Genomic DNA, 11111 nt, shown 5'->3' on the forward strand with positions numbered 1-11111 from the left:
ATACTCAAAAGTACACGGCTGAGGCGAGCTGCAGACCCCTCGGGTAGGCCAGTATATGGTCACTCAAAGATGCCCATATTTTGAAAAAAAATATGTTTCTTGCATTTCTAAACTTTCAAAGTCTATTTAGAAAAACTCGGACTGCATCTAAAACAGAAAAATCTGAAATGATGGGTGATCGGTTTCAGGTTTCATTAGAGGGCCACCTTCGGTGTGTGTGTGTGTGTGTGTGTCGCTAGGGTGTTTTCAAAAATTTATTGCCTGGTCGATGATTTTTAGGTGCGTCCAGGACGTACGAATTCAACACCGTCCTCCCCGGTGTCCTACGACCTCGTTCTCGTGAACGCGGGTACCCCGCTGCGCAACACGTTTGAAAATATCAGCCCCCGACGTGGGCTTATACCATGCGGTAACACCGCGGGTACCAGTCCGTTCATTTGTCTTGAGACTACCCTTCACAACAAACCCCGAGGTTTCCATAACGATACTAGTACCGAGGGGGCACCAACTCCGAAATTTCGTGTACTGTGATTACACTCAAATAGTGAATTTTACTGAATAATTACTGAATACAGACTGAATATTGAAGATATTCACAGTGCTGCGAGAAGTCGCGACGAGGCAGGAGTCCCTGGTGCGGCTGAAATTTTCAAACGGTCTTGCGCAGTGGGTAAACGATGCCGCTCGACAACGGGGAGGACGGCGTTGGACTTGTACGACCTATACGCTTCTAAAAAGCACCGACCAGGCAACTTGTATTTTGAAACACCCTACAGTACGCACTGTCAACTGCTTTCGAACAAAAGGTTCGTAATGCAAATCAAAACTTTCGTAGCGTACGAAGGATTTTGAAGCGTTGTATTACGAACTATTTGTTTGGAAGCTTACGAACAAACAGTACGTAATGCAAACCGATTGTTCGTAATAACCTTCTTGGCCTTGCATGCAAACAATCGCTTTGCAATACAATTTCTTTGTACTACAAAGAACAAAAAAATGTTCGTTACGTTGCAAAGCATTCACTTTGAATACTATCGTCGTATTTTTTTATTTTTTTTGTAAACTCGAATTACAATTTAAGTTGTAAATTTACGAGAGCACATTTTTTACTCGCCAATGGATTCTAAGTCGATACGTACTGCATGTATTTTTACGATTACAAATTGTTATTTTACAACTTGCGTCAAGGAAAATTTTCCTGTAAACCTTCCTACTAATTTTCGCAGTGTTTAGTTCCTCAGCATTTTACAGTGAGCATCTTGTATGTTCGCAGGACAAATTTTAATGTCTACGACTTCCCGGGGTTTAGTGACACTCGTGGCTCATGTTCAGATATTGTGACAGCGTCTGTTTTGCAAATGGTAGCACGATCGGCAAGTTCTATAAAGGTAGGTCAGAGCAACAAAAAGTTAAGGGCAATTTGTTGGGGGCTTCCATTGAAGTTTTGGAACAACATAACTGTTTACTATTTTGCATTTTCTAGGTGGTTCTTGTGGTGCCGTTTGACTCTGTACGTTCTGGTAGTGACCGACTTGGCTTCGTATCACTGCTCAGGCACGCTACAGCTTTTATCAAAAAACCCTTAAAGTACCAGAGTTCTGTGGGTCTTGTTGTTACCAAAGTAAGTAAAAACGTCTTGGATTCATGGTTGGGACTCGGGTTCGACAATCATTATTATGCCGTACATAAATTAGGTATAACCAAGGAACGAATTGTGTGCAAGCTTAGAGCAACTGAGCGATTTCAGATTAGTACGCAAGTCAGATCAACTGCTTATAGTTCAGCATGCAAATGCCAAATTGAGAGGTGCCACAATAGTTTTCTCTCAAAGAAGGGAATTTTATCTAGTCTTTTAAATCACTGCACTGAAATTGTGCTGGATGCTAGCAAGATGGGTCCAATACTCGCACACAGTGGCGTTGGTCGGGCCTGCTGCGGACCGACCTGTAGTAAGCCACTCTGCTTATGTATGTATAAAATTAAGCTTTTGGGCGGGCCTGGGCCCTTTAAAACATGCTCCTTGAACATGAGAGAATGTAACGGCGTGGAACCGTGGCTTTTGTCCAACCTTCCACCGGAACTCAAATCAAGTATCCTCTTTTCTGGGTCGATGCGCCCTAACGAAAGAGTCCGATCTGCTTTGCTGCCGAACCAAAAGAGTTCGTTCTGCTTTTCCGCGATGAAAAGTCAGGCTTCTTTGGAGGGCTATAATTCCTCGGATATTTAGAATATACGCAAAATAAAAAGACTAGCCTGTTACCCTGTCCTTTACGAATGTGTACACCCTAAAATATATACCCCTTTTCTCTCAAGGTTTGAGATATTATTTATGTTTATGTTTATGTTTATGCGGAGCGGTCGACGAGCGCCGAAAGCAGATCGAACTCTTTTGGTTTGGCAGTAAAGCAGATCGGACTCTTTTGGTTTGGCAGCGAAGCAGATCAAACTCTTTTGGTTCAGCAGCAAAGTAGATCGGACTCTTTCGTTAGGGCGCATCGGGGTGTTCTCACTCTGAAAGTCCAACTGCATAAAAAAGACCAAGGCGTCCTAACAACAAGAGCCTAATTGCGGGGCAGAATACACACTAAGGTGAACTGCAACGCTGCGAATACACAAAAGCTTATCTGCAAAACGAGCTTGTGTTGTTTGCATGTTACTGGAAGACATCCAAGCCAATCTGCGCACACAGGGAAAACCGTAAAGGTTCAAAAGTTTAATGCGTGGAACGAGCGGACACGGAGTTTGAACTGCACAACTAAAAGACTTTCAGTCTAAACTGCGAAGGTACAGTGAGGCCTCGCTATAGTTCCGCTCTCTCTATATGAATCCGCCGACTCACCCCCGCACCCATAAAACGAGGTTCTTGAATCAGATAGATAACCTTGAAACAAGTCAACTAGACATATTTGACTGGCAAAGACTGAACATGATTGGAAATGGTTTGGAACGTTCGGAAATAGCCGAAAATGATGGGAATGATAAGACTGATTAGAAGTTGCTGGGAATTATTGGAAGTTGCTTGGAAGGATTGGAAGCTGCTTGGAATTATTGGAAGTTGATTGGAATGATTGGAAAATGATTATGTTGATTGGAAAATGATTATCTGTTGATTGGAAAATGATAATAAGTTGATTGGGATAGTAAAGTGCTTGCCTGATTTATTCAGGTACCAAATGTTATACGAAAAGTGAAAGGCGTGCGACTGCTAGTCTCGGACAATGATATGCGTCGCACAGTGGTTTCATTCCTCCGTGAGGTCAACGGAACATTGGATACTTTGAAGCAGTCAAAGTCAGACCCTGAAGAATTTTACCCAGCAGCCAGCCAACTGGTTAGTAATAATGTATTTTCCATGTGTCTAATATACTAAACAAATTATCCGGTCAATACGTTCTTTGCAGATAAGTAATATCTTAGAAAAAGAAGGAGACGAGTATCCACGAATTGGCTTGTTTCGGACACCAGAAGAAGAGGGTCTGTTGAGTGAACTTGAACCGATGCAAGAAGCAAAGTCCGCGCTTCAGAACCTATTTTACAAGTATGTATGGACGTTCTGTGGGCTCATGCCATCGCCCCTGTGTTTGTCCATCTGTCCGTTTCCCAAGAAGGACGTGAGCTAGGGGTCTGAATTTTTAAGTGGAATCTAAGCAGAAGAGTGGGCTTATATTATGGTGGCACATCATAACGAAATGGTGTTCACTTCCGTGCCAAAAACTCACACTATCATACTCTTTTGTTGTTGTTGTTGTTGTTGTTGTTGTTGTTGTTGTATTTCAAGTTCGGAGTCATTTCAAAATATGCCTGCGAGTAACTTTTATTCTTGAGGGTGTAAGTCTCAAATAATTTTTAGAGGTGTGTTATTGAGCCTACAAGCTACCATCAATAAGGAGGAATTATGAGAAATGTGCGTAAGCCTCTATTTTACAAATTGCGGCATAAAACAGTTAACAATGTACGGCGTATTGAGAGAATGCATTAGTTGTTACGTTTTATTTACTTAGTAAAGTAAATGTACCTTGCAGTAAGGTGGTTCGAATCGAGTTCTCAGCCGAACGGGCTAAAGGCCCGTTCTCTGATGTAATCTTATACAGCACCATGAAAACATCTGAAGGGACGGGCAGCAGGCCGCTGGCCCGTACCAAACACCAACGGCAGGCCAAGCGAGGTCCGCTTCCTGCTGACCAATTTACCGGTGCAGCAAAGCGGAGCTGGCAACTTGGTTTGCCGGAAGAGCGGGCCTCGCTTGTTTGCTTTGTGGAGGTACTGACAATGACAAGTTACATTCACGAAGAAAAAGATGAAGTCAATTCACGGAATAAGGGCGAAAAGCGTAAAAGATGATGTGACACTTATTAAGGGTCCCGGCACTACCAGAGCAGCTTCAAATAGTAACCCTTATTATTCATTGCAGTGTACTGACACCCACCGTACCTGACGACGATGACTTCGGCCTGCCACTCTCTGACGTAGCGAAATTTAGTGTCCAACGACTTCACAGCAACTTTGCCAGTCGATTAGAAGGTCATGTCGCCAAGATTGCTCTGGCGTTAAAGGAACATTACCGCGTAAGGACACAATTTGATGCACCCTATGTAAAACCGCTTACCTCCTAGCGTTCTCTCTACCATCGCGTACCTCCCGGCGCACCCCAGAAAACCGCCTTAGTCTGTAGGGCTCCCTAAACTGGTAAGTGGTTCTACGGGGTGCGCTGAGGAAGGCGTTACCGTTACCTGACCTGCAGCACCCTGGACGCAAACGGTTTTTAGAAAGATCGCTCGTATGTGAGCTGTTTTCGACAGGTGCTATAAAATTTCTTTCACTACCATCGAGTGTGCAGTCTCGCTGAAATTGAGGAATGAAATTACCAGAAATGTTCGTCGTAGAATCCTACCCAGTGTCATGTTTTTGGTGACTCCAGGTTCGCCGCCAACAACTCCTCGACATCGCTGCCGTGCGAGAGCAGAGCTCGCGCGACCGACAGCACCTTGCCCAGGCACTCAACCGGCTGTTACCTGGTAACAACACTGTGAGTGCATGTCGAGTGGTTCGTCTAGGCCAGAGAGTGCATTTTCACAGGGGTAGCCTGTCTTTGATTCAGACAAATAAAAGCAGATGATACGCAGTTATCATCAGCTTGTACTCTCGTAAAGGTCAAAGTTCGCCAGTTAAAGCAGCAGAAACCCGGTAGCAGTAGTCCAGTCAGCCCAATCCATTTGGACAGTGAGCTTGCAGTGGGGCTCTCGCGTGCTGGCTTGTATCTCTAGTGCTGTTCACACCGACAGCACTGTAACGATATGAGCGACACTACGCAGCTGCAGCTGCACTGCGCAGCTCTATGCCACCGTTACGACCGCATTAAATCCTCATAAAACACGCGCCAAACCACGCACGCACGGCACGCACGCTGCGCCATCCACCACCGCGCACAAAGCCTCGTTGTAAGAATGCCGCGTTCAATGACGCGATAACGTCGCGTTCAACGAAGATCCACACCGCGCCCAACACCGCGAATATTGCTGTAACGTGTTTTTACTTGTTGGTTTCTTTCCCTGTATACGACAGAACTCCTCGGTCAGCACTCCTCGGGAGTTTCTGCGCCGACTACTGGCTGCAGTACGTGAAGTGCACCAGGGTGCGCCCGCAGTCGACTTCCTGGCATCACTTAACGATACCGCTGTGCTTGAACTGCTCGAAGACGCAACGCCAGAGGAGATGCAGAACCTCAGACCCGAGCAGTGGTCACAGCCACTTCAAGACCTAATGAGGTACGAGCCGCGTGTCGCTGTAAGGACATTCGATTTGGGGCCGTAAGGCCCCATTCGTGAAGTTATCCACCAATGTGTATTTGCAGGCCTAGCTATATGTGCGCCAGACGCGTCGCAGCGGAACAGTGTTTCATGAGATACCGCGAAGCCAGTCGTGATAAACCCTTTTTGAAGAAGAATGTGTGAAGTTTGTGAAGCGACGTGGTCTATATACAAATAGTTTTTTTCATTTTTAGCACGCTCTTCTGATCACGGCAAAAACAATGTCTCATTTTTTGAGGAAAAAGAGAAAACTCTAAAGACCTCCCCTATTTGAGGAAAACTCCTCAGATCTCGCCTCAGATTTTGAGGAACCTCCTAGTGAACTTCCTTCACTGTTAGAAAAACACACGGTGAGGGTCTACGGTCTGCGCTGTAAATTTTGTTGCCTGGTCCGGCACCGTTATTTTTGGTTACGGTCCGTGTCATTCATAACACACCGTAACTTGAAAAAATGTTGAGGAAGTTGAATACAGCTCTTCGCCAAAACAAGAAAGTACAGTTCATACTGTGACGGCCTGACCGTGCGCTGAAAATGGCGTAGGGTTCGTAGGCAAACCGTAACTGCCTACGGTATTTTTTACAGTGTTAGTGAATCAGTACGGTGGTTCCAGCCGTATCTGATAGAATCTTATTCAGCTTTATGAAAACACCGCCGGCAGGCCAAGCTTGGTCGGTTTACTGCTGAACCAAGTTGCCGATGGAGCGAAGCGGAGCTGTAAACTTGGTTTGGTGGAAGAGCGGGCCTAGCTTGTATACGCTGTGAGGCACGTTGCGGACTCTTAAAAGTCCTCTCTTGTTATGTGGTTGGTAGAGTTCGTCTTATGTTGACAGCTATGTTGACGGTGTGGAGCTTTGGTACCGAACACTCGACACACTGGAGACCGCACTATCAGCGTACGAAGTCCAAGGAGACAAGGATCTGAAACGTCGAATTCGTCAAAAGCACGAATCACGGGGCAACAAGGAACTGAATCCTCTCTTCTCTGTGCTTACTGCTGTTAATGGAGGAAACTTTGACTCTTTCGATTTAGCAAAGGTAAGTCATGTCGTAATGTAAATTTCCATTCTAATTCTCATTTCTGAGGTTAGCTAAAGGGTTTTATATGCAAATAGAGTCCTATGGGTAGTGCAACGGAACGAGAGGTGCTGAGGTGCTTGTGCTTACGGTCGTGCAAACGTCGCGCAACTATCGTGCCAACGTGCCATGCCGTAGGAAGTTCAGCGCAGGCCCGCCGTGTCGGCGGTTCAAATCACGCGCAAGAACTTGGCGATGGTATCGGGGTATCGGTTGGTACGGATGAGATTTGTATAGCTACGCTGATGAGATTTTGAAGAATTCTGGAAGGACTGCGGATTTTTTTATTTGATTATCTTTCTAATCGGATAGATCGGGGCCATATTTGTTACACAACCGGCAGCGTCCGTTTCTTCAACAGCACGATCATCCACATATTGCATCCGGACGCGACAGCGTTCCAACCAATGCACTGCAAAAGGCTTGCAGGAATGCGGATAGCGACCACCACTTTCGTCCGCCAGGATCGCTGGTGGCACTGGTCGCCATTCCTACCAGACTGTTCGGATTATCCACATTGAATCCATCAAGCATCCGAGACATATTTCCGCCGTCCGTGTCTCTGATTTGTCTCTTACCGTTTCGTAGGCACGGACTGGAGGGTCAGGGGCCCCGGCGGGAAGTCGACCAAAGTGGCCCCCAAATTGCCTACCTTACAGGGGCCAGGGGTCCGTAACTTAACGCATTAGTGTTATGCGTTAGTTATATAAATTAACGTGGAACGCATTAGCGATATGCGTTAGTTATGTAACGTAACGTCTAACAATTTGCAATAAGAGTTAAAGGTATGGGTCGTCAAAAATTATTCTGGTGCTAGTTGGACCTGGTTCCGGCATTTTGAGTCTATCTCTTAACGTTTCATTGTACGGTCACAAGTAATAAGTTATTACTCTTAACGTTTCATTGCACGATCACAAGTTATGAGTTATAACTTTAACGGATAACGCCGACCCCTGACAGGGGCAACTAAGATTTTCAACAATTTTTTACGAAAAAAGGGAGAAATTTTCGTATTGCGCCTTTTCTTTGTTTATCTGAGCACACGGCAACAGCAATACTAGCTTAGTAGTAGGTCCTTTGGTAGCCAGGCAAAGGGTGGGGGAAGCAGAATGCACTGTGAAATGTAGGCGAGCGAAGCGAGCGCGAATTTGTTTTAGTGCATCCTTTCACGGTCTGCAAGTACCAGAGCACATTTTTGTCCCGTGTTTTATCACAGTGTTTTTCTGTAATCAGGACGAAATCAATTTCCATATCGAGCGATAGGTTCTCCTCGCAAGAACACGAACCCATAGAGAGAAAGAATGAAAATACTGCGAGCGAAGCGAGCGCGAATTTTTTTGTGCGTTTCCAAGGGCACCAAAATGCTTTGAGAATTGCGCATGGCGCCGAAAAGGTGCACTGAAAGCGAGGCTGAAAGTGCGCTTTTGACTGGTTTGAACGCATTGCTTATTGATCGATCAGTCACCGTACCTTTGCAAAACCTCCGTTCGTACGTATATTTATATATTCCAGTTAGGTCCAGGGTGTTAACCAAACCAGCTCACACTCATACTTACTACCCTCCAGGCCAGGGCTGAGGGCCTAAAGATTATCAAAGCTGTTTCTTGCTTATCTCTTCTATTAAAACTACAAAGAGAGTTTAGGCTACGATTGTTACGGTGTTAAGCCAATGACATATTTCAGAGGCCCAAGGGGCCCCGATTGTGTTTCCCGGGGGGGGGGGGATTTCCCGCCTTCCCCGGACGGGCCAGTCCGTGCCTACCGTTTCGGAGATCCATTCTATCCGTATTCCACCGTCCTAAATGCGTCTTGGAGATGATGGATTAATGGATTGATTGATGCATTTTGGAATGCGTATATCCACAAAGATCATTCTTCGCATCCGCAATGCATCCAAAGCGTGTCAATCTCATCCAGAGTTCATTCCCTTGTAGCACCAAACATTCAGACAACGTTCTGAGAACGTTCTTTTGGTTCTCTGGAGGTTCCGTAAACGTTCTAAGAACGATATATGCTACAAGGCCCAGCCGAAAATTCCGGTTACGGTTACGGCTGTTACGGTTACACTCGTAAATTGGACCCATTTCCGGTTACGGTTACGATTAAAGTTCCGGTTACGATTACGTTTACTGTTTCGGATACGATTACGGTTAGTCAGCCCGGTTACGGTGAGAACGTTCCGGTTACGGTGATGACGTATTGGCAGTAACTCAAAGCCCCCATGAGACCAGAGCACATGTCGCCCAAGTAAACTTTTGACGCCGAGCACAATGGTGGTGTTTTCGTTGCGGTATCTCTAACAGTTCTCAAGATAGCCGGGGGTTGAAAAATCGACTCTTTCCAAACTCCACACATAGGTTTGACTTGTGTTTCCCTTACGTTACCCTTAACCGTTTCCCCCTGCAAAGCTTAGTTTAAGCGCTACGACGTTTCAAAATTTGATATTTTCCGGTTACGATCGTAATCGTTTAACATTACTCGTAACCGTAACTGCTGACCGTAACCGGGCTACGGTTACGGTCGTATTCGTAAGCTTACTCGTAACCGTAAGTGTAAACCGTAATTGAACTCCGGTTACGATCGTAATCGTAAATTTTAACCGTAACCGGTGCAAATTACGGCTGTAATCGTAAATTTTGACCGTAACCGTAGCAAATTACGGCCGTAATCGTAAATTCTGGCCGTAACCGTAACCGGAATTTTCGGCTGGGAGGGTTTATGAGTGATTCTGAAAAGCTTTCCAATTCGTGTTGTTTTCTTACTTGTGCAATGTGCACTGCACCAAAGCGCCGGCTGGGTGTTTTCTTTAACAAATCAGCTCTTGAAACCTACAGTTCGTGTTGGCTGCGTACAGACACGTAGTTAGTTTATGGGGTCGCCTACAAAGTCGAAAGAGCTTGCAAATCACTTCTGAGATCTAAAAATTCAAAGTAAATTTTTATTGAACTGTAAATGGGTAACCTTTTCCATTACGGTAAAAATTCAGATCTCAAAAACCGACAAAGATAGAGCGAATTCCTTCAAATTTTCACCGAACCGTAAAATTGCTAGTTAAGCCAAGAACGATATGATTTGTCACAGCATGGAGGTTTTTTTTGTTTCTCTGGAGGGACCTTGGACAACAAGCTTTTAACCCACTAATGGTAATTGTTTATGCAGCTACAACCAGACGCTGAAATGGTGCGAGATCTTGACTTACTTGTAAACGCCACGTTATACCCTGAGCCGCTTCAATCAAACTGTGTTCAGGAAAGATCGGGCTGGTAAGTACTTAAAGATTTCTCAAAAAACGAGAAAGCATACGACTATGTATATTAAATTCAAAATTGTCAAATAAAAATATGAATAAGTTTTAGACCGGTAATAAATTTGTCAAAGAACCTCGTTAAAATACCAGAGATGTCGCACGGTTGACTTAGACACGTCCTGAGCCGCTGGACGTAAATGAAGCTTATTGCGCGAAAATTTGTAAAATGATTTGATCGTAAATTAACAAATATGCGATTGTTACGTCAACAATGTGGAGGTACTTGTTAAACCGGATAAAGCCAAGTGAAAATAGTTCCATAAAAGCTCTCTACAATACTCTTTCGCATTATTTATCTACGAAAGAAAAAGCGCTTATCTGGTTGACTCTCTGTGTGTCTAACTGATCTACACTCGCTTAAATGAGCGGCAGTGTTGATGTGCACCTGAATTATTTTTAGAGTTTTACGAAACCTTTTTTATATGTTACGGAATAATTTACAGACCTTTCTTGAGGACCGATCAGGAACAATATTTGGTCATCTACCTTCTTGTTACACAGTCACCAGAGCGTTTGTATAAGCCCACCTGTTTTGCGGCGTTTTCAAAGCAGACTGGCGGGCTTAAAAGAGCCCCCTACCCCCTTCACCTCTCACCCCTTCCTCAAAAACCAACCTCTCCTCTATACTCCCCCACACCCCCTCTCGTCTACACAGTCCTGGCTAAAATCAATCAGCGGTGCTGTTGGTCGGTTGCGGCCCACCACCGCGCTGTTACTTTTCTTTTGCAAGGCCAAAGAGTCCATCATAAACGGCTAAACAACTAAAAAAAAATGTTACGAAATTGATCAAGACCCAGAAGCTTAACGAAACCGTTCAAGATCGGTTGATCCATTTGTTGACTACCCGGTATGATGGTAAAAGGCCTAGGCACCGAAGACAGCGGGGTTTTGACCCTTATGCCGCATACCCCGCCCCGACGCG

General features: G+C 45.0%; 1 protein-coding gene across 1 annotated transcript in view; it reads left to right on the forward strand.

Annotated features, from left to right (window-relative positions):
• The first annotated feature begins 677 nt into the window (after positions 1-677).
• LOC127751522 (uncharacterized) overlaps positions 678-11111 on the forward strand; it is a 40226-nt gene continuing 29792 nt past the window's right edge. Inside the window, exons 1-10 of the mRNA XM_052275199.1 lie at positions 678-713; positions 1227-1388; positions 1484-1621; positions 3167-3331; positions 3402-3538; positions 4412-4565; positions 4919-5026; positions 5563-5765; positions 6639-6843; positions 10042-10145. Coding sequence (XP_052131159.1) covers positions 678-713; positions 1227-1388; positions 1484-1621; positions 3167-3331; positions 3402-3538; positions 4412-4565; positions 4919-5026; positions 5563-5765; positions 6639-6843; positions 10042-10145 — 1412 coding nt within the window. The remainder of the gene's footprint in view (positions 714-1226; positions 1389-1483; positions 1622-3166; positions 3332-3401; positions 3539-4411; positions 4566-4918; positions 5027-5562; positions 5766-6638; positions 6844-10041; positions 10146-11111) is intronic.

Source organism: Frankliniella occidentalis, unplaced genomic scaffold (assembly GCF_000697945.3).
Source record: "Frankliniella occidentalis isolate FOCC.00 unplaced genomic scaffold, Focc_3.1 Scaffold537, whole genome shotgun sequence".
In the NCBI taxonomy this organism is placed as follows: Eukaryota; Metazoa; Arthropoda; class Insecta; order Thysanoptera; family Thripidae; genus Frankliniella; species Frankliniella occidentalis.